Raw genomic sequence first — 23,415 nt, forward strand, 5'->3', positions numbered from 1 at the left:
TGTATTTTACTCTGGTCTGACAAAAAAGCAGCACCAGTTGATGTTTAGAGTTCAAGAAAATAATTTCCTGGTAAACTCCCAGAGACGTGGTCACTGTATTATCTTTCTGTATCCGTATTACACAACGATTCCCGTCCGAGATTCATATTTAGCAGAAAACCGTTATCTCAGTAGTGTTAACGATAAAATAAAACAGTAATACGAGCCATCATATCTCGGAATTAGCTTCACTTTGCAAAACATTGCTATCTTGTTATTCTTTTCGTGGCGGTTTACTAGACTACAAAACTGTTAAAATTGCGGTGGTGCTCATTTTATAGGTCGGAAGTAATACTTGTATAACAAATAAATTCGAAGAACACTATGGAGTAGAAATTCTTAATTGAGGTTTTAACCGCGATTTTTTGCAAAACGGAATGTAATAATGTGTCTCAGACACATTTAGGGATTCCCAAATGACCTGCCTCATGAGGCAGGTCACAATTTGCGACCCATTGGGAATGGGCTACAATCACAGGGATGGTGGACTGCTGGGGACAGCAGACCACAATGTATGTATGTATATATATATATATATATATATATATATATATATATATATATATATATATATATATATATATATATATATATATATATATATATATATATATATATATATATATATATATATATATATCTGTGTTTCCCTTTTAAATAAAGCTACTTTTTTTTCTTCAAATGCAGCCAATTTTACCTAAAATAAAACGAGATGAGGTTAAAAGAAAAATATGAAACTATTTCTTTTCAATTTTTAAGGGGCCACAGCGTGGTCTTAAAAAATATTTTCACATACATTCACAGAAAGGGAAGGGGTCACCCGGCGAACCCTTCCAGTTTACGACTGGCTTGCAACCTACTTGAAGTAGATAAGCTGCAATTGTTTTGCAACTGCATTGGCGGTTGCAAAAAATTTGTACTTTCGCTTGCAACTCGTTATTAGGAAGGGACGCCTTTGGAACACCACTTCCTAATAGCGAGTCATAAACCCTATTTTGCAAGTCAGTAATAGGTTTCCGATTCGCAAAATATTGTTTTTACAAACTACAAACCTTTTTAGCAGTTGCAAACGGCCCGCTTTCTGTTTGCGACCGCTAAAAACAGTCCTACGTCTGGCCCTAGAATGTTTCGTTGAGTCACGCGCAGAACTCGCTCTCGAATGCTTAGCTAAGTACGACGGGTAGAACCCACTCTATAATGCTTAGTGAAACTAGACATCCTGTGGGGCCATCAGGCCAGCGGACGCACTGTGATCTGTGCTCAGATCATCCATCTCGCTGCTGCTCAATTTGCAGCCGCTGACTGCACCAGGGCCCTACAGGAGGCAAGGACAATCTGGGGCAAAAGCAGGGGTGAGGGGGCTCTCACCCGATGCTGGGCCTTCCGCACAAGCAGTTCTAAGGTATGTTGGGCCCTGGGTAGAACATGAACATGAGAACCACCTCTAAGATTTGACATCACTGTAAGTGACATCAATTGAACATAAACTTTCTGGCATTGCTGAAGCAACTTTGCAATAAACTACTTACCTAGTATGGATATCAGATCATGAGACACTTTAAGGAGTCCCTGGGATATGAGCCTCTACATCGGAGGTGGGGGGTTGTGGGGCAGCTGATATGGCCACAATACTAGAATTACTTAGGGCTTGGCACTGCAAGATACACTCTGCCTCGTGATTGTGCCCATGGTGAGCCTACATGTCCATTGCCAGATGATACAGGACCAGCATTACGTTGGTTGACAGGGTCTGGCTGCTCTTGCTTTTTACGCTTTCACAGAGACAGACATCAAGCAGATCTTAAGATAGCTAATCTCGGCTTTAGGGACCAGTCGCTGTACCCGGACTCATGCCTAATCCTCCTCATCTGCACACAACTTGGGACACACATCTTTGGCACCCTACGATGCAGGGACTTGTGCACACTGGAAGATTTGAGTTATTCAAGCAGTCACCCCAAACAGAAGTTTGTCAGAGCAATAACAAAGCAGTCTCTCTTCCAGATGAAACAGACTGTTCTGCTCTCTCTATTCTTACAGAAATGCATGGATCAAATATACAAGATTTTTAATTTAATTTATAATCTTTATTCGGTTCTTAAAAAGACACCATAAAAGCACAGATACAAAATACACACAAAAAGTTTTTAGGGAAAAACACATAAATAAATCAATAAATACGGGAGTCATTGATTAAAATGTTCATGCAATTTAACTCATCATGGGAACAGGCAAATATCAATGGTCAATTTTCTCTAGTATTTCTGAGTCTTATCGCTACACGAATAAAGTTTATGGTGCAAAAGAGGGTATATGCGTCCTCTGCTTCCTGTAGGATTCTCAGAGCCGTTCTTGCATGTTTAGGTTTTATGTTTTTCAGAATCCCCACCAGGAACTTACGTCTAGGCATAGTATAAAATGGACACAATAGGACAAAATGAAGGGTATCCTGCGGAGACCTGTGGTCGCAGCCGCAGGTACCCTTCTCCGCCAGTGTGTGAGTAAACCCTGCCGGGACCGCGAGAATATGATGCAGCATGTTTAGTCTGAACCGTGTCATGACAAAGCGGTCCTGGGCGTTAAACATGACTCTTAAATAAGGTTCCATTCCATGCTTTGCTGTGAGTTAGTTATACAAGATTTAATCTTGGATACAATCAATAAGAAAAGAACATTTCTCAATGCCAAGGATGACGCTATGGCTATTGATGGAGGGCTCTTGAGGAAAAGTCAAAGAAGGCTGTTGGAAAGGGTGTCCCAGTTAGAACGCATACTGTAGGAGCTAAAACCGTAACAGTCCGACATGCAGAGTCCCCAGGGTGGTTACTAGAGGCCAGAGCAGAAGATGCTGAGGGCTACTTATTGTGCAGCAATTTATTTATTATTTATTTATTAGAAAGTTTTGTATAGCGCGAACAAGACCCGTGGGTATCAGAGCGCTTAACATATAGGCGTATGCGACAGACAATATATATCAGTCAGTTATACGGGCATCGGAACGAATTACATATGAGGCGTGGACGAAAGACATATATATCAAACAGTTCTACAGACAACAAATATGAGGTAGATGATAAGAGGTAGGTAATAAATATAGTCAGTGTTGGATATAATTCAATCACGAGAAGATGTGTAAGCAACTATGAGGTAGATGATAGGAGGTAGATGATAAATAAAGTTGGAGGTGGATATATTTCTATCATAGGTAGAGTGTGTAAACAAGTATGATATTTAGTTCATTGTCAGTTCGAGACTGATCAGTTCTAGGTAGTGTATTTTTTCATCAGAAAGCTCTTTAACTCTCGCTTGAATGCATCCACATTTTGGATCTTCCTGATGATAGGAGGAATTGAGTTCCATATTCTGGGGGCAGCTCCTGAGAACGCTCTGTCATAGGTTTTTTTCTTGTGGAAAAAGGCTGGCCGTAGTAGAAATTCTTCAGTACTCCTCGCTGGCCGATTCCCTCCCGATAGCTGGAGTTTCTTCGCTAGGTATCCTGGGGTGTTGTGGTGTAGCGCTTTATGGGTGATACAAGCTATCTTCATTTGGATTCTAGCTTCATAGGGTAGCCAGCTTAAAGCTTTCAAGTGTGGCGATATGTGGTCGTATTTCCTGGATCCAGTGATAATTCTTGCCGCAGCGTTTAGGCATGCTTTCAATGGTGCTGTGGACATTTTTGGTAAGCCCGCTAAGGTGGTGCAGCCATATTCAATCCTAGAGATAACTAAGGATTGGATAGCCAATTTGAGATCCGCCTCTGAGATGAAAGGTTTCAGTTTTTTTAAGTAGTTCAGGTGGAATCGAGCATTCTTGGCCATTGCGTTGATGTGGGCTTTCATGTCTAAATTCTCATCCAGAATGATTCCTAGAGATTTCGCTGACTTGATTAATGTTGGGGTGCAGTTTAGCGCAGTCACCACTTTCGTCCACTCCTTTATTTCCGTACGGCTCCTTGCTGGTGAGATTAGTAGGAACTCCGTTTTGTTGGTGTTAAGCTTCAGTTGGTTGGTAGTTAACCATTGCAGAGCCATTTTTAAAGCCTTGTTTCCTCGTTCCAAGTCTTTTAGGGACGAGATCTTTAGATATATTTGCGTGTCATCTGCATACATGTGATACGATATCCCTGCTTTTTGGAAAATTTCTGTAAGCGGCTCAACATAAAGGTTAAACAGATCTGGGGATAACGTAGACCCTTGAGGGACTCCGATTGAAATAGGACAAGGAGGTGAAATTGACTGGTTGACCAGGAATCGTTGTGATCTGTTCTGTAGAAAAGAGATGAACCATTTCAGCACAATTCCTGATAGACCCATCCTGTCCCGTAACCTGGACAATAATGCTTCGTGATTTACGGTGTCGAAGGCCGACGACAGATCGAGGAGAATCAGTAGGCACGCTTTGTTTTGGTCGAGTGCCTGTAGCGCATCGTCAACAATATGGAGGATCGCAGTTTCAGTACTGTGACCTGTTCTGAATCCTGATTGGCATTCATCAAGCAATGAGAACTTGGTGATGTGTCGGCTTAGTTGGTTCTGTACGCATTTTTCAATTAATTTGGCCAATAGCGGGATGTTGGTCACTGGGCGAAAGTTGTTTGGGTCTGATCTATCTGCTGTAGGTTTTTTGATTAAGGGGGCAACTTGACCTGTTTTTAGGCAGTCCGGGAGGATCCCTTGTGATAGTGAGGCATTTATAATTTCGGTCCATATTGGAATCAGAACGTGATTGATTTCTTTTACACATTTTGCGGGAAGGGGATCTTGATAGTGATTGTTTGGTTTAATTTTGGAAAGCGTTTTGGCGATACTGTGCTGGTCATACAGTTCGAACGTATCCCAACTTGCCTCATTTTTTGTTATGGTACTCTCCGTTGTCACGGCGTTATCTATCATAGGCATTTGTTCAGTGGGAATGTTTGCCACAGCGTCTTTGAGCTCAACTTCAAGAGATTTCGCCTTCTCTGTGAAAAATGTAGCAAATTCTCCGCAATTTAGGGGTGTTTTTGAGTTCTCATGGGCAGATTTGGCTAATTTGTTTGATTGTTGCTTTAGGATTTCAAAGAGTTTTCGTGGTCTGTTTTTGGCACTCTCCAGTTCTGACCGTATGAATTCCTGTTTTGATTTGATGATCATTTTATTATAATGGCCTCTAATTTCTCGGAGTGCTTTCAGCTCTGGGGATGAAGGGTGTTGTCTCCATTTTCTTTCGGCCATTCTCAATTTACGCCTTTCTTCATTTAGCGATTCATTAAACCATGGATTTTTAGACTTCTCTGAGATGTTTTTCAGTTTTAATGGCATGGTGTTATTGACAATAGTTTCGACCGTTGTTATATAGTGTTCGGTCAGTTCGTTTACGTTCTGCAGGTTGTTATGAGGTTTTAGGTCTCTTTCACAGCTTTCCACTAGTAGCTCTAAGTTTGCATCTCTTGTGTCTCTAACCCATTTTTTGGTCTTGAGGGGTTGTCTTGTTGTGCCTTTTTCCATTATAGGTAACGTGAATGTAATGGCATGATGATCCGACCAGTCACAAGGTGTTATAGAGAGGATTGCTGCATCGTTGTTTCGCGCAATAATCCAGTCTAATGTCGCTCCTTTCGAGTGTGTGGGTTGTGTGCATAGTTGAGTAAGGTTCAGTTCAGCAAGGAAATCTTTCAGCGATTTGACCAGTTTGTCGTTGTGGTCCTCCCAATGTAGGTTGAAGTCGCCAAGAAATATATTATTGACGCCGTCATTAGAGTTGGTCGTTATGATCTCCATTAGCTCCTCTGTAAACTTTTCGCTGTCTCTTGGTGGATGGTAAAAAGAGTGGAGGTTGAATCTTTGTTTGGTAGCTGTTCTGAAGTTAAGACCTAGGTATTCACTTGATTCTAGGGGGTCGGCTTGGATTTGTTTGACCTCAATCTCGGATCTGTGAATGCAGGCTATGCCTCCTCCTAACTTTATAGGTCTATCGAGTCTCAAAATGTTGTATTGGGGTGGTACTAGGAGATCCATGATAGGGGATGAGGATTCCGTCAGCCATGTTTCTGTAAGAACTGCTACATCAATGTCCTTGTTGATGAGGAGGTCAGCTATATCCGATGCATGTTTTGATGCCGACCGACAGTTGAGTAGTAGACATGCCAACGGTTTTTCTTTGTTGCTGAGGTTTACATTCTTGTTCTCTGTGGCTGTTAGCTGTACCTGTTGTAGATTGTGAGGATTAGATGTTCTATCATTCTTTCTCGATGTTCTGTTTGAGTCGAGTGGTACTGTTTCGATTCTTTCCTCTCTCTCGTGTTCCGGTGTTTCATACGATCGGGTCAAGGCCAGAGTTTCCTCCTTTGATAAAGGTTTTGCCCTATTCGGTCTGTTGTCATTATGATTCAACTGCCAGATCGTTTCGTTACTCTTTCTTTGTGAGCGGTGTATCACGTTTTGGATGTGCGTGACCTTGGAGTGAATGCTCGTCATCATCTCCTCGATTTTATCCATTGCTTGTGAGGTATTTATAGTGATTTGTGCCATCTTGTTTACAAGTTTCTGGAGCATATTAAAATCTTTCCTGTTCTGATGTGACTTCTTAGGGTGGGCAGATCTATTGTTCCGGGGTTTGTACTTTGTTCTTCTCTTTATTGGATCTGTTCTTAGTTCTGTATCCCTTTCATTTGTAACCCATGTTTGATTGTTCCTTCCGTTACTACTGGGAGTGTCGTCATTGCTCGCTCCATTATGTGTAGTCATGGGTGCGTTTGTGGGTGAACGTCTGCATGGTGTTGGTGTTATACTCAAGGGAGGTGTAGGGGGGCTGATATCTTCTTCATCGTCCACTTCTTGGTTGTCATGGGGTATTATTCTCGCGATCGATGTATGCTCTACCAGGGAGGCTTCTTGGTTCCTAAGCGAGGACGACTCTTCTCTTTGGGGCCGGTTCTGTTCATTGTTTGTTTGATTGAAAAAACTCTCCGTTCTTTCTGTCGTGTTCTCAGACTTAGGCCTTGCTATCTCAGGTCTATCTTCTCGTATCGAGCTTTGGGCAAGGTGTCCCCTATATGTAATGACTCCACTGTTGCTATCATTAGCGACAGGAGTGTCTCCTGGTGGGATCTGGTGTAGATGGTGTCTTGGGTCTTCTAGAGAGTCTTTCATTGTTTGGAATATCTTGGCAAATGTCTCCAGTTCTCTGTTTGCTGCTTGTATCAGCACTATACCCGATTTGTAGATGGTGATACTTAGTTCTGCTCTGCATCTATATGATGGTGAGGTCATCATTTTTATGCCATGAGGGATGTTTGTAGTCGTTTTTATGGCAAGTATCCTTGAGAAGGTGTCTCGCCATTTTGTTATTTTGTTCGTGTAGAATATGAGGTCATTCATTGAAGCGCCATTAGTTATATTGAAATATAGGTCCGTAAATAGTATGTCTTGGTTTTTTCTTAGGGTGTCGTGTTTAAACTTTTTAGCTGCATTCTTGGATAGATTAGGTGGGTATTTTATAGTCTGAGCTTTCGAGCCTACCGTCTCTTGGTATCGCCCGCTCATACTAGCACTGTGTAACACGTCTTCAAGTGACTCTTTCCTCAGCTTGCTTCAGGGTATAAGGTAGCAAGTCTTCAAGTGACTCTTTCCTCCGCTTGTTTCATATAAAAGTGCTGCAGATGATGCTTTGTCCCCCTTCTGTGCTTACTTTCTGAATCTAGTCTTATTTTATATAAAAGTTTGCTGTGTGAAATTTTCAATTCAGTTTACTCCTGGTATCCTTTTTGTCAGTTATAATTCCGAATGGTCACAGATAGAGATCTCCTAGCTCTCTTGATATCATCTTAGATGTATTGTCAATTGGGTTGTGTAATATAGCACCCAGATAGTGCAAGATGGCCGCTGTCGGGCTGGTTCTTGTAGGAGCAGAGAAGACTTTCTCTCTTTCCATTACATCAATGTGGTCCTTCTTCCCTGGTCAACTGCTTTTATTCCTTGTTGGTTATTACACAGAGGAGCTAGTATTCCCCCGATCAAGAGGTGATCTTACTTTAAATCTTACTTTAGATATTTAATTGTTACCTCAGCTCAACTTGGAATATTCGATTATTTATGTCGAATATGATTGGTTGGCATGCCTAAGGGCTCAGAAGGACAGGAGAATATGCAATTTTAAGAAAATTGGATCATGAGCTTTGTGGCACCTCACAAACTTTTTGCCCACAAGATAGCCCACAGACTAATGTATGACATTACAACGCATTACCATTACAACGCGGTTATGACAACGTATTACCATTTCAACACAAACTTTTACCACGCATTTGCCTTTACAACAAATTTCATTGTAATAGCATGATTAGTAAGGCATATGCATGATCAAGGTTGCCTTTGTAAATGTAAGTATTTTATAGGTAAGGTGGGTGGGGAGTGTGGTGTGTGTGTTTTTATATTTACCCGTAAAATACTGACACATTTGTGGTTAAGTTATTCACAGTAACAGCATATGTTTTATTAGGAATTACAGGGAAGTAAATACACACACATCCATATATATTATATACGCAAATATATATATATATTAATTTACCAAATTTCTTAAGTTTGTGTGTATATTATATATACATACACACACACACATTTCCATTAAACCCCACAACCCATACCCACCGGACCCTAAACCCTAAAATTAACCTTGCCACTCAAAAACCCATACCCACCCTAAAAACATCCTAGGCACCCAAAAACCCATACCCATCCTAAACCCTAGAAATACACTTGCGATCCAAGAACCCATACTCACCCTAAACCCCAATATTACCCTTGACACCCATACTCACCCTAAAATTAACCTTGCCACCCAAAATCCCATGCACACCCTAAACCCTAAAAAATACCCTTGCCACCCAAAACCCATACCAACCCTAAATCCGAAAAATACCATTGCCATTCAAAAACTGATACCCACCCTTAAAACCCATACACACCCTTATATACAAAGACATAATACTTACCCAATACTAGCATTTGAAACACATAAGCCTTTCCCATTCATGCCTGTGTTGTAAAGGCATATGAGTGCTAACATTTTGCATTGTAATGGTAATGCGTTGTATGGCGTATGCGTTGTAATAACCGCGTTGCAATGGCATGCGATGTAATGACGGCGTTGTAATGCTTGTTTCCCCCAACAGACTATATGTTGGCAATTCAGCATCAAAGAGCTACCTTCATGGGGTTCAAGAAAATACTCAAATGGGGCTGAAGAACTTCCTGATTTTCCCAGCCAAGCTTAAAACAATGACAAACACAACACTTTCTTCACGGTGCCACAGGTAGCCTGAAATTAGGCTGAGCAACATGCGGCTGTATCACAAGCCAACAAACCCTGCAGATGAAATGCCAGATGGCCAAACTAAAGCAAAAAATAATACGATGAATGCTAGAGACACCCCTAACCCAGGCTCCGGCATTGCAGGAACACACTCAGGACAATCAACATCAATGGTGGCAGCCCCATTCAGAGAGCAGTCTGAGATAATCGCTTCCAGCACAGCCAACTTCTCCAGTGAAGAGGACAGCTCTCCAGCACCAGAGTCTCCAGAGGACAGCGGCACTCCCTAACGTTACTCCACAGACTTATGGTGACCTACTGTAATGGCGATTCCCCCCTACTAAATGGAGTAAGTGCCCTATCCAAAATGGAGAACCACTCTAATGCTACTGCACAAACGTCTAAGGTCTGCTCATCAACTAAATAGGTTTAATTTTCGGACCTGTAAGAAATAATATCCTTTGTGGTGGGTGACAACCCACATCAAGGAAAAATCATAGTGGTGAACCCAGACAGTCACTAAATTAATCTAAGCTTAACTCCCTGGTGGCTACGGCACAGAGCAGACAGACTAAACTCAGGGCAGTGTGTAAAATATTTATGCGTTAGCGAAATATAAAGAAAGTAAAAATGAAAAACTATAACCATCCCAAACCGAATTAGAAAAGTAAAGTAAAATCATGCACCGCTTCACTACAACACACGAGCACACCAGAGGGTTAACATTAGAAATCATAAAAACGGTATTTTGCAGCTCGACTTTCCTCTGCTGTGTGAATTACTAGGCAGGATGCCCATGCCGTTCTGTACTCAAACTTGTAGTCGTGTTTCAAGGTGGAGTGCATGGCGGGAAGAATCTTTCTTTCTTGTTAGCCTTACCAACCATGCCCGGATGAGTGACCTCGTACTACTAACAAATGCTTACTGTTTTGCGGTAGCCGAGGCGGGCTCATAATGCCCTTTCAGCTGGAATAAACTCCTCCTCTCAAAGAACTCCAGTCTAAAAGTGTTTATTGAATTGCGCTTTCAGTGCCACATTTCAGGGACCCTCGGGGAGAGGGTAATTTAATGGTGTGCTGGACGTTGTGGTTGATACCTGGTAAACATCTCGCCCACAGACTTCAATAGAGCCACAGTATTATTCTAATGGCTCAAACACTGGTCCATAAGGGACATATGGACACTGCAAACCCCTGGAGTTCGAAAATAATCTTTCCATTCGCTCCCACATGACCTTTATGTGAGGCTGGACAAGATGGTCTGTTCAGAGGGAATTTACCGCCCTATCATTTTGTCTTAACTACTTGGGCAGGTCCATCTCTGATCATAATCCGCTTTCAACTGGTTTGACCTGGGGCAAAGTTAATCCTCCTAGTCCAGTTGAGCAACTGGAAGGCTCCATGCTTGAAAAGCTGGAGTTATGCAATTCCCTGGCTGAAAATATACATACCTACTCCCTTCAAACAATTAAGTGATAATCTTTTTAATTGAGGCTAGGTACAATTGTGTTCACACCGCTGCTGGTGCAAAGAAAGCTTGAGAGAGAATTGCTAGCTGGTGAGGGCTCCCTACTCCAAATTGGAAAATACATGGTCAGACTAGTGGTCTGAAAAGCTACACTGCTTAAACGACACTGCTTACAGTGCCTGAAACTACAATGAAGGGGATTCAGAAAGTAGGCTCCTGACATGGTTCGTCAACAGAGACAACGCACAGGCACAGATATCTGCTCTACAAATAGCTTCAGACATCACCGTACATCCTCCGAGTGAAACACACAGCTTTTCTTGAACACTTGGTAGTTCTACACAACGAAGATACAGACGCTGATGTAGAAATGAAGGGGTTCCTGGCTGAGCTGTAGCTACCTGCAAATTTGATGCTCATCTTTTACACCTTTGATACTTTAGAAATTACAATATTTACTCAGACTATAGGTTGTGTGTTTGAACCTAACCCTACCACAAATTGATTTCAAGACTAATGTATTTTAAATGCAATTGCCATTTACTTGCATCTCATTTTACTTTCTATATATGTTAGTTAGTATAACTGTATCGCCATTTACTACAACATAGATCTCGGATTAAACGTCTTCCTCTATGCCTGGTCTTTGGTCAATCTGGTCACAGGTTATAGCACAATTACTTAGATCGGTTTCTCCCTTCTATGCTTATTTGACCCTTTCCTATACCTTATCTGGGCCATTTATATTCACATTTCTAAGCTCCAGCATGGGCACAAGGTGACATACTGTTTTTGATTCCTTTGTGTTATTGGGGGTAAACACTTATGGTGACACTATATGATACTTTGACATGTCTCTTAACTGTTCATTTCCAACATGGCTGCCGTTTAAGTTGACCAAGAGCTCTCATTTCCCCTTTTTAGTTGGCTCTCTATGACAACTAATGTGGTCACATTAGTATGGCGTTATATACAGTCATCAAACTCTGCCGCCTTTGACTCGGAAGAGTTCCCGCAGGTTTGTATTGGATTTGTGGAGCGCAGGAATCACCCCCGTAGGGGTATCTCCGCGCTTTCGTAGCAGGAAAGTCAGATGAACATGGGCAGACAGGTTTAAGCTTTGAATAATGCTATTTTCAGGAGTTTCCTGAAGCGGAGCATATTGGAGCATTTGCGCAGGTCCCCAGGCAAGGTGTTCTAAAATTTCGAGGCTGAATGGACAATGGTTTTGCCTCCTGTTCTAAACTTCTTAAACCGGGGACCACCAGCAAGCCTTTACCTTCCGATCTAAGATGGCGATTCGGACAGTAGACTTTGAATTTGTCTGACCGGTAGCTGGGGCTCGCACCATTTAAAGCTTTATGGGTGAGACAGCAAAGCTTGAAATGAATTCTCTGACGAATGGAGAGCCAGTGGAGTTGTTGTACTAATGGCACTGAAGAGGTGCAAGGTGTTTTTTTAGGGCCAGGCGAGCTGCCACATTTTGTACAATCTTTAGTTTGTTTAGTTGGGACTCATTTGCAGATACCAGCAGAGCATTACAATAATCTAAGCGGCCAATAATCAAAGCCTGAATCGGTGTTCTTCGTACAGAGAGAGGCAACCATCGGAACACTCTGCAGAAAAGGCTTAGGATATGGTAGCAAGTCCCTGCCGTAGTTATCACTTGGTCCTTCATGGCTAACAATACATCTAAGCGTACTCCCAGGTGCTTTGCCACCAAAGTAGGAGTGGGGGCCGAAGCCAATACTGCAGGCCACCACCTAGGGGACCAGAAACTCTGGGCTGATCCAAACAACAAGATTTCTGTCTTGGATGCATTTAGTTGCAGACAGTGGTTCGTCATCCACTCAGACATAGCTAACATGCCCTTAGCAAAACGCTGATCAATAGACTCCGAGTCCTTATCAAAGGACAGGAGCAGTTGGGTATCGCCAGCATAAGAAAAAGGAGTGAAACCGTACTCCCCAATAACCTTGGTAAGGGGGCCACATAGATATTAAACAAAGTTGGGCTCAAACAAGAGCCATGGGTCGCCCCCTTAGTAAGTTCCAAGGTTTGGGAACGGAATGGACCCAGGTAGATGGTCTGAGTGTGCTGCTCTAGGAAACAGACCAGCCAATTCAGTGCCTGTCCCTGCAGACTGGCCTCTCTCACTTGACAAATCAATTTCTGGTACGAGACCATGTCCAAGGCTACTGTCAGAGCCAATAAGACCAGTATCACTGCTTTATTAGCATCCAATGCCATTTTAATAAGATCAGTAACCCCAATAAGGGTTGTCTCTGTGGAGTGGTTGGGTCTAAGCCAAGACTGAGAGGGATCAAGAATGGCGTATTTGTAGAGGTAGTCCATTAACTGAGTTTTAATATAACGCTCCGCCATTTTACTCATCAACGGGAGGAGTGAAATGGGGCAGTAATTTGAGCGCACATCAGCAGGCAGTTGATCTATCTGCTTAATAGGTAGTACTTGAGCGGCCTTCCAGTCAAGAGGCAGAATACCTTCGCTTAAAGAGGTGTTCGAAATCTCAGTAATTGGGGCGGACTAGAAGAAGAGCAAGCAGAGCATATTTGTGTGCTGGCAACACATCTAGAGGAGAGACTGATTTCGCCGTACTAAGCATGGCTTCCACCTGAGAGATCTGAATACCTTTAAAACAATCCAGGCATACAGCGGAGTCCTTACCCGTTTGAGAACTAGAGTCAGTGGGCTCAGCGTGACAGGGGTTTTGAGGAAATGGATTATAAATCAAATTACTTTTATCCTCAAGGTGCACAGCTATGTTGACACACAGTTCCTGAGAGGAGATAGTCTGTTGTGGGCAGGCTGTGGGCTTAGTGAAGGAGTTAAGGACTTTATATTGTTACTTTGTCGAGTTTCCTGCCTGGTTCATTTTTAATGTAACATGATTTTTCCATGCTATTTTTAAATTCTTGTGATAAGCAGCGAGAGCCAGTTTGAAGTTGAATCTTTCACCATTTAGCGGAGATTTGCACCAGCTTTTTTCCAGCACTTCATATCTGGATTTTCCGATTTTTAACTCTGTACCAATCTTCACTTTTTTCCGAAATTTATTAAGTTGATGTTTTAACGGAGCCAGTGTATCAATTATTGTACTAATATTATTGTTAAAGTCCCTCAGCTTCATTTTACTGTCCATGTGTTCATTGAATATTGGGGCCGTATATAGTTTTCTGAAAGAGTCATACGTGACTTTATGCCATCTTTGAAGGGCCATCTGGGTGCCTCCAGCCGATTGCGGTCTGAGGCAGCTAGTAATGTGAAATGGAATCATAGAATGATCCGACCACGTCAGTGGGCAAGGAGGATCAACAATTATGAGAGGGGAATTAGTGAATATAATATCCAGGGTATGATCTGCCAAATGTAAGGGGCCAGTATTAATCTATCTCAGGCCCAAAGTGGCGATGTCAGCTAAGAAGCTGGCAGCTTCAGTGTTCTCTTTGTCCTCACTGTGGATATTAAAATCTCCACAAAGAAAAAGTGATTGGAAGCAATAATGTGAGGGGCAATTTTCCCAAATAATTTTAAATTAATATCTTTCAGTGGCCCCGGAGGGCGATATAAAAGCGCACCCTTTAAAGTTTCCTGATGTGACAGCTCAACTTTAAATATACACATTTCCATCAGGGTATCTGAGACGGAGTCAATAATAGTAGCTTTCAGCTCTTCTTTGAAAATTATGGCAACTCCACCGCACACTTTCCCTACTCTATCCAGTCTAAGAAATGGATAGTTCTCAGGGAGAGCAAGGAAAATATCAGGCGTGGAGGTTATTTTCAACCAGGTCTTTGTTAAGAAACCAAGGTCAGGAGATTGTGAGCTCACCATATCCCAGAGTTCAGTGGCATGTTTAGGTAGTGAGCGAACGTTTGCTAACAGCCCCTTCCAGGCACACAACTGATTAGTAGTGTATGGGCTAACTAGGCTGTGAGTCACTCCTACCTCCCCTGTCATGCTCTCACAGTGATCGCCACGTGCGTTGTATGTAATATCGCCACAGTTATAACGGCAATCTAAGCAGGCGAAAGGACCTTCAAGATTGCTAAACATACCTGCATGAAAGCATGGTGTCACATTATGCCTCACAGTAGAAGTTGTGAGAAGTTATAAAAAATGCTCATGGAAGAGGTGACTCCTCGCTGTAGCAACAGAGCCATCTGCATATAAGAATACATATGAAAGGTGCCAAGTGTTAACCTAAGAGGGGGCCAGATAAGAGGAAACAACCACAAAGGATAAAAACTTCCTTCGCGATCTTCTCAATCCTAACTGAAGATCAAGATTATCAAACGACTGGCCACCTCCCTTTTAGCATACGCACCGTTATCTGGTTCTTATGTTTGACACACCACAGTTGGGCCCAGCACAGTCCTAATGCTGTGCCAAGTTTAGTTATAGTTCTGGGGTACGGGGACTACTGGTCAGATCTACCTATGTACCTAACACGGGAGGGGAAAGTACATTACATCTGGGAAGATGGCGAGACCAGCTGAGACTGAGGGGTCCTATAATTTCCTTACGTGGAATGTGCGGGGACTTGGAGCAATACAAAAACGCCATCAAATCCATTTGTTTCTCCTTGGACAACACACACACACATTGCGTTTCTCCAAGAATCCCATCTCACCGATTCGGAATCGCAGAAGATGCGGAGGAAATGGAGAGGCCACATTTATTCTACAACTTATTCGGCCTTCGCTAGGGGGGCTACTATCTGGGTACGACATGGGACCCAGTTTGTAGAGCTTGAGCGCCAGGTGGATGACCAGGGTAGGTATATTTTAGTGAAGGGCACTCTGGATGGATCTCTAGTGGTCCTGAGAAGCATATATGCTCCAAATTATGAACAAGACCGGTTTCTGAACAGACTGGGTACGGTGTTGACGGATTGGGTCGGGATTCCTTGGGTACGTGGAGGGGACTGGAAGGCAGTCTTGGACTTAGGACTAGATAGATCACATCCTCCACTTCAGGCCTCTGTGGCGACTAAACGGACAGACCAATTCGCCTCTTAGGGTGGACGGCTGGACATTATCTGATGCATGGTGTGGCCTCTATCCTACTCATAAGGAATATTCCTTTTACTCCCCACTACACAACCTTCATACCAAGATTGACCAATTCTTATGTTCCAATTCTATAGTTACTAGAGTGGAAGGATCGGAATATCTACCTAGGACCTTTTCCGATCACAGACCCCTGAAACTCAGGCTTCTCTGGAGTAGGGTGCCGACCCCGGTACCCACCTGGACATTTAACCCACATCTGCTTGATGATACTCCCTTTCGCACATCACTATCTAATACTATTACTGATTATTCACTGGAAAATTGGAACACTGTCTCCTCGAATCTGATAGAATGGGACGCCCTGAAGGTAGTGGTCAGATGGGCGACAATAGGACAATTAGTGGGGGCCAGACAGGAGGTACACCGGAAACTTTGCGACGTGGAAAACCGATTGAAAGGACTGGAACAGGAGGAGTGGGGAACTCCAGACAGCTCATATAGATCATGCTGTAGCATTAGAAACTCTACGGACGATAGATTATAGGGAATACCTACGTCGAAAACACACTGACGCCGATAGATCTGGCACACTGCTTGCTCGGCTGGTGAGGGATCAACCGGATCCACCAAACATAACCAGCATCCGTTCCCTAATGGGCACTTTGCTCAATACACAAGCAGAAATAAATACGGCGTTCCATGATCACCTTCAGACACTCTATGCGCCATCCGTACCAGTAGACGATGTACTAATGGAAGAATTCCTACAAGGGCTCCCCTTCCCGGTACTGACAGAGGATACAAAGAAGGACATTGATGCCCCATTATCCAGCATGAGATACAGGCAGCGATCAAAAGTCTAAACCGTAATAAAACACCTGGCATGGACGGTCTTCCCGTAGAGTTTTACCGAACCTACTCGGAAATCCTAGTGCCAGTACTGGAGACGGTTTATAAGGTAGCATACGACACTGGCCACCTACCGGACTCGACCATGCAAGCGCTGGTTACATCTATCCCTAAACCTGGCCGAGACGTGCTAGAAATGACCAACTATAGACCTCTCTCTTTGCTCTCAACCGAATTTAAGATTCTTAGTAAAGCTCTTGCCAATCGTAGACAATCCCATCTTCCTACACTCATACACCAGGATCAATGGAGATTCTTTCCAGGTCGCAGCACGTCGCTGAATACTCGTAGACTACAGTCTATAATGACGTCTACTCCACGCAAGCTTCCTCGAGCGGAGTGTATAGTGCTCGACCTTAAACAAGCATTTGATTCCTTATCCTGGGTATTTATGTTTGAGTCCTTGAAGCGATTTGGCTTCCCGGATAACTTTCTGAAGTGGGTTTGTTTACATTTCCCACAGCTAGGGCTCGCACTGACCGATATATATCCCGGAACGTTACATGGTGCACAGAGGTATGAGGCAGGGTTGCCCCTTGTCCCCATTATTGTTCGTGTTGGAGCACAGCGGGTTGCGTGGGTATCCCTCTAGACAGGACACAACATCTGATATCTGTCTACGCGGATGATATCTTATTGTATCTACGTGACTAGACAGTGGATCACACCTCGCTCTTCGCCTTATTTGAGAAGTTCGAGCTTCTCTCAGGTCTAGCAATAAACCCTGCAAAGTCGGTTAGCTTCTTCTTCCTGGAGGCTCCACATCTTACATACATACGGTTTGGAACATACCCAATTCCAGTAGCCCCTCCCACCTTTAAATATTTGGGTATACAGGTGTATAGAACACCGGAGGACCAGATAGACGGTAATATCCAACGTGCCCTAACACGACTCCGAAGTAATGTAGGGTTCTGGATCTCTCTCCCCCTGTCAGTAATGGGCAGAATTGCCATCTCGAAAATGGTTATGCTCCCTCGCCTTCTATATTATTTTGTGAACTTAACGTCTACAGTGCCGCCTTACGCATCAAACATTCCTTTATTAGGCATCCCTACACCACACGGTAGACTCACAAGACATAGGCTCCGAATCTCGTAAAATGGGATAGATGACGTGGGAACCTTTTTTGGAGACGAGGCCCTGCAGGACCACGAATCCTTCATGCAGATTACTGGTGCTCCTCCACGCCTTTATCTGTTACACGCTACAGTAACACATTATATTAGGACCACAGGGGCACCACAAAGACTCAAACCCACACAACAAGAACTTGTACACTTATTATATTATATGGGACCCAGTGTACAACCACCTTGTGCAGTGGTTGTACACTGGGATACGGGCACACGCAGCGATTCCACTCATGGCTCTTAGAACGAGTTGGGCAGAGGACTCTGGCACTGAACTGACGGACAAGGCATGGAAGACCATACTTGAGCATCCCAAAAGGGTGTCACGCAATGCTAGGTTCAAATTCATCCAAGCAATGGTGCTCTATAGATCATATCTCACCCCTAAGAAAATACATCGTATGTTTCCAGACTCCCCCCATTGCTGCCCTTGTTCCAGAGTGGACGAAGCAGACGTCATACAAATGCTGTGGTCTTGCCCACGATTGCAGAATTACTGGACAGAGGTTAGCCGAGTGCTCACTACTGTGACACAGTTGCCGGTCCCTGACGAAGCCCTACCGTGCCTTGTAGGATTACGTAGACGGTCAGGGAAACAAAGTCAAGCTGAAATTTCTGGATCTTGCGCTCATTTTAGCAATCAGGGTCATTACGATGAGATGGAAATCCCCCTGGTCCCCTGAAGTAGTTAACTGGCAGACAGATTTGGTACAGTTGGGACGGGCGGAGGGAGCGACCCTCCGGAGCGAGGAGGAGAGAGGACTACGGAAACAGCCCATAGCACTGGAGTGGGAAGCCATGTTGATCGATCTAGAAATGCTCAATTTAGTCCCACCTTAGGTAGCGGAATCCCAATAACACGCACAAACCTACAGGTCCTAATCGGTGTAAGGCCCTGTTAGCGAAAAGTAGTTAGATGGTCTCTGTTCCATATACCATATAGCCTGATGGCCCAGGAGTAATGGAATCATTAGTAACGGAATGACCAGGAGTGGGTGAGGGTGGGTTAGGGAGGGATTGAGTTGGGGGGTTTCCTTAAAATTTTTGGACTGTTATATAAAATAGACGTTATAACATCTTTACTCTAACTGTATTGTCACACCCTTCAAACAATATGTAATGTCACGCCTATGACGCTCCGTTTACCATTCAACAATTATCCTTGTATTGCACATGAGATATGGATATGATTGCTGTGAAATGGGGGGGATATAAATCAAAGAGACTGTTTATACTACATGTACCTGTTAATATCTTTGTCGAATTTGCAGTCGATAATAAAGTGTGTAAAAAATGTAAAAAAAAGAAGATGAAGATTATGAAGAATTAGATAAGTAAGGCAACCAACTGTGTCCGACATCAGGAAAGAAGAAACATCCAAGAAAAGACATCCATTGAAAGGAGTTCATGTTGTAATGACCAAAATTCAATGCTAGATATATTTGCAAGTGGGTGATGAACACAGTGAAAATTCTGGGAATTGATGCATTGAGAAACCCTCTTTCCTCACTAATGCATCCTTTATATAAGATTTAGAGGCCAAGTGACATGACAGGAAAAGACCAGTCTTCATTTTGGATGGAACCCCAGGCAAAAAACTCTGGTCACCATTGTGGAAACAGCATTTCACAAGGCTTGACCACAACTCTCTAATACACAGACTAGAATAAGCATGCGAGTATGAAACCCACATTTGACATATTTCATCAGCAACAAAACTTCACCACTGCCCTTCCAGTCCAAAACTCCATCTCTTGTTGCAGAGCACCCCTCCAAAATGACAGCAACCATAGAAACGTTGGCGCAATCTAGGCCATGAAGCTGGTTACATGCTTGTGTATTGAGCACACCCTCTTCCTCTGAAGGCTCAATGCAATGATAGGCTCTTGAAGAGTATATACAAAATGCAGCATGAGAAGGGAATCTAGTTTTCAAACGACTCACTCATAACATTAAGTTTATGAAACTGAGACTGCCCTCTTTCAATAGGTTGGATATCTAGTTGGTATTTAGTGGCAGTCTGATTAGATTAATCTAGCATTTTAGAGCCATGATTTGTTTACCACACTAACCAGTAGATATTGCATGTTTCATGTGGATGTTAAACAAAACAGACAAGAGTGGTTAACTACAGGGGACACCATAGTTTACCATTTTTGCTGGTATCGAAACCTTCTGTTGGGCTTATGCCATCCTGTTGTAGAGAATGGACGATAACTATGCAATGTAGCAGGCCTTTTGCAATCTGAGCAGCAGTGTGTTGGGCTTATTGTTTCAAATATACCAGGCAAAATTGATAGTACTACAGATGGTACCTGAATAGTCTCAGCTGGGCCCTAACCACATGGGTGGAGTCAAGTTGTGGCATTTCTAATGTCAATACTTCTTGTAGTCCTCTGCTGCTCAAGCCCAAGTGCTGCACTTCTTATTGAAGAGAAAAGTGCTGAATCCGGTCAACAAAACAAACAAGGAAGGAAGTGGGAGATGAAGGCAAGTGTACCACCTTCTTCAACTCCATCATCTCCAACACTGCTAAGTACCAGGGTCATCAACACAGTTTTGCAACTCTTCAACAAACCCCCCCAAATGTCAATCCCACCAAATTTCAATTTCTAAGCACACTATATGTCTCATGAAAATGTTCATGTAACCTGTGCAAAGAATTTCAGTATGACATGCTATACCAACTAAATGAACACAGACACTCAAGTCAATAAAAGAAAAAAACAAAATCAATAGGAAAATACAACTTAGAAGCAAACAAAGGAAAACAAGAGCCCTAAATATTACTTGTCAGTATGTTTAAAGGACTGGTTTGCAATTTTTTTTAGTGCTATTTTTTTCCGTAAAAGCTGCTTGTGTGGCGTAGTCCAGAAACAAAACCAGATCAATGATCAGAAATGTCAGTGTTGTTCAACAGGCCAGGAAACGTAGGCATGGAAAACATGTTACAAAGATGTAGATTTGCTATTAACAAATAGAAGGAAAACAATGTTTTCCCTGGCATCTCATGTAGGTTGTTTGATTGATTGAAGGATCTTTTACCAATGAATCAGCTGGCTTATAGAGCGCAGTTACACGCCCTAGCGGGTCAAGGGGCTTGGGTTGGGGATTAGAGGGGGTTTGGGGCGCACAGCTCCTGGAAAATTACGGAGCTCCGTCGAAGAGCCAGATCGTGAGGTCCAGTGATGGAGCCTGATTTGGGGGGAAAGGAGGGAAGTTGGAGGGGGTGGAAGGAGACAGTTCCATGCCTTGGCAGCGAGGAGGGAGAAGAAACGTCGTCCTGATCTGGTCTTCTTTATGCGTGGTACCATTGCTAGGGAGAGCTGGGCCGAGCTGAGGGAACTTTGTGGTGCGTGGAACGTGAGGCGGTGGTTCATGACGGTGGGTCCAGTGTGGAGGGCTTTGTGGGCATGGGTGAGAAGCTTGAAGGAGATTCTCTTTGCGAGGGGGAGCCAGTGTAGGGTCCGTAGGTGTTGGCTGATGTGGCAGTGGCACGGTAGTTTGAGGACTAGTCTGGCAGTTCTGTAGTTTGCAGAGGAGGTTCTTGTTGATCCTGGCACCAATTAGGGTGTGGGTGTCTGTTTTCCTGTATTTCGAGGTGAATCCAGTTGAAGGTCTTTCGGAGTAGGCGGAGGGTGTGGTAGCAGGAAGGTGACAACGTTGATCTGGGGGTCCATTTTGAGTTTGGAGTCCAGAATGATTCAGAGGTTACGTGCGTGGTCTGTGGGGGGAGCAGGGATCCCGAGGGCAGGGGGTACCAGGTGTTGTTCTAGGTGTCAGGAGTGTGGGCCCATGATGAATACCTCCATTTGTATGTGTGAGTTGTAGGCAGCTGTTCTTCATCTATCTGGTGACTTCTCAAAGCATAAAAGTTCCTTATAATTTAAAAAGAGGAAACGTGCACATGCTTGGGATTAGAAATACTCAATTTACTCACCTTATCACTTAACTCAGGAAAGGTAATGCTTTGGTACGGGAAAGATTGGTCGTCTACGATGTGCCAGTGCAACACATTGAATTTGTTGAAAGCCATTGCATCCTGAAAGAAAGGAAACATGAAGCATGAGGTATTCGCTAAAGAAAGGGTTCACCACAGGTTTACACAATATATAATTCACTTCTATTCAAAATGTAGTACAATGGAGAATACAACTCCTTCAACTGCATATCTATAATGTGTGTGCAGTTCCATCGTATCTACAGCGGGATATGATAAACACGTTTTCACTAAAGGTCGTAAGACACACATGCCAAAACTAAAACACTAGTAATTCTACTACTCCTAGACATTATCTCTTTCAAGATGAAAGAGGCATTTAGCCACTAACCCTGCAGTGAGTTTAGGCTAAGCACACTAGAATAATACCGTAAATTTCAACAAAAAGAGAAAATGTATTCTTGAAACTTGTCTCTACACACCTATGTTTGGATTTTTTTTTAGATCGCACTACTCTCCTGCCATTAAAAGCAGGATTGTTACTGATTCCAGGTGGCTTTCAGCAGTGTATTAAATCGCCTACCTCAAATAGACAGCACTGCCTTTCTCCTTCTACTAAAACTTCCCCTTATCAAAGGAGCTTTATGGCAATATTATTTAAGTCTTCTTGGTTACATTTTGATACTTGTAAAACAGGCATTGATTGCCAACAAACAACAGGATACTAATATAAGCGAATGTAGAAAATGAGATTAGGATGAAAATAATCGCCAACAACATCTAGGAAGTAGGAATAAGTGGCTCATACCAATCAGTCAGATATAGGAGGTGGGTATTTACAAAACGTAAAAGGTCACACCAAAAGACGACACTGAGGCACCTGATTATGCTGGCCCAGAAGGACAAGATAGTGGATACTCACTTTCTGACAATGTACATAGTATGACAACAATGCCAATGAACGTAAACCAAGACTTAGTATGGTTTGCATCATAGCTCTCCCAACAAGTCTCCTCATGTAATCAGTGAATTGTAAGTCGAACTGTCTTGTATTCCTCCTGACTGAGCTCCACTGTGCTCACTTTAGCATGTACAATACCACTCAATATATGAAGGCCCAGTCCTTGATCTCCAATAGCAAAATAGATATTTACCTCTTTGCTGGTAACAGAGCTAAGACCAGGAACTTATGAATGTACTGTTCTCCTTTCTTGTTTGTCAGTGAGCCAAATAAAAACACTATGGGGGAGTTTGACAATTTATTCTCTGTAATTTCCACTAATTTATCAGTGTCCTTCGGACAGAAAATGTGAGCCACTCTACAATTCGACAGTGTACCGAAGAGATCAGCTTAGTTAAATTAAGGATGGGGCAGGATGTAGATGATTTTGATTTATGCAGCATAAATGGGTTCAGATAAGTCCCAAAATTGTAATTGCACTGTGTTTACGGCTTGCTTTTTATGTTTTTTTGTAAATTATATTCTGGCCCTTGATGTACTTTTTTAAAACCATTACTAAGATTCTTAAATATTAGAAAATGCCAATCTGCGCTATATCACTTATTTCTTTTAAACGATGAATTTACCTGCCTAAGG

The 23,415-nt window shown here is 42.9% G+C and overlaps 1 protein-coding gene across 4 annotated transcripts in view; it reads right to left on the reverse strand.

The window, feature by feature from the left end:
* The window catches only part of HEXB (hexosaminidase subunit beta), a 266,121-nt gene that overhangs the window by 144,406 nt on the left and 98,300 nt on the right, over positions 1-23,415 (reverse strand). For all 4 annotated transcript variants that reach the window (XR_015309286.1, XM_086960781.1, XM_086960780.1 and 1 more), the window contains exon 6: positions 21,819-21,920. Coding sequence is in view for 3 of the 4 variants with exons in the window: in XM_086960781.1 (XP_086816907.1) it covers positions 21,819-21,920 (102 nt within the window). In the remaining variant the exon portion in view is untranslated. The remainder of the gene's footprint in view (positions 1-21,818; positions 21,921-23,415) is intronic.

Source organism: Lissotriton vulgaris, chromosome 3_1, assembly GCF_964263255.1.
Source record: "Lissotriton vulgaris chromosome 3_1, aLisVul1.2, whole genome shotgun sequence".
NCBI classification, from domain to species: Eukaryota; Metazoa; Chordata; class Amphibia; order Caudata; family Salamandridae; genus Lissotriton; species Lissotriton vulgaris.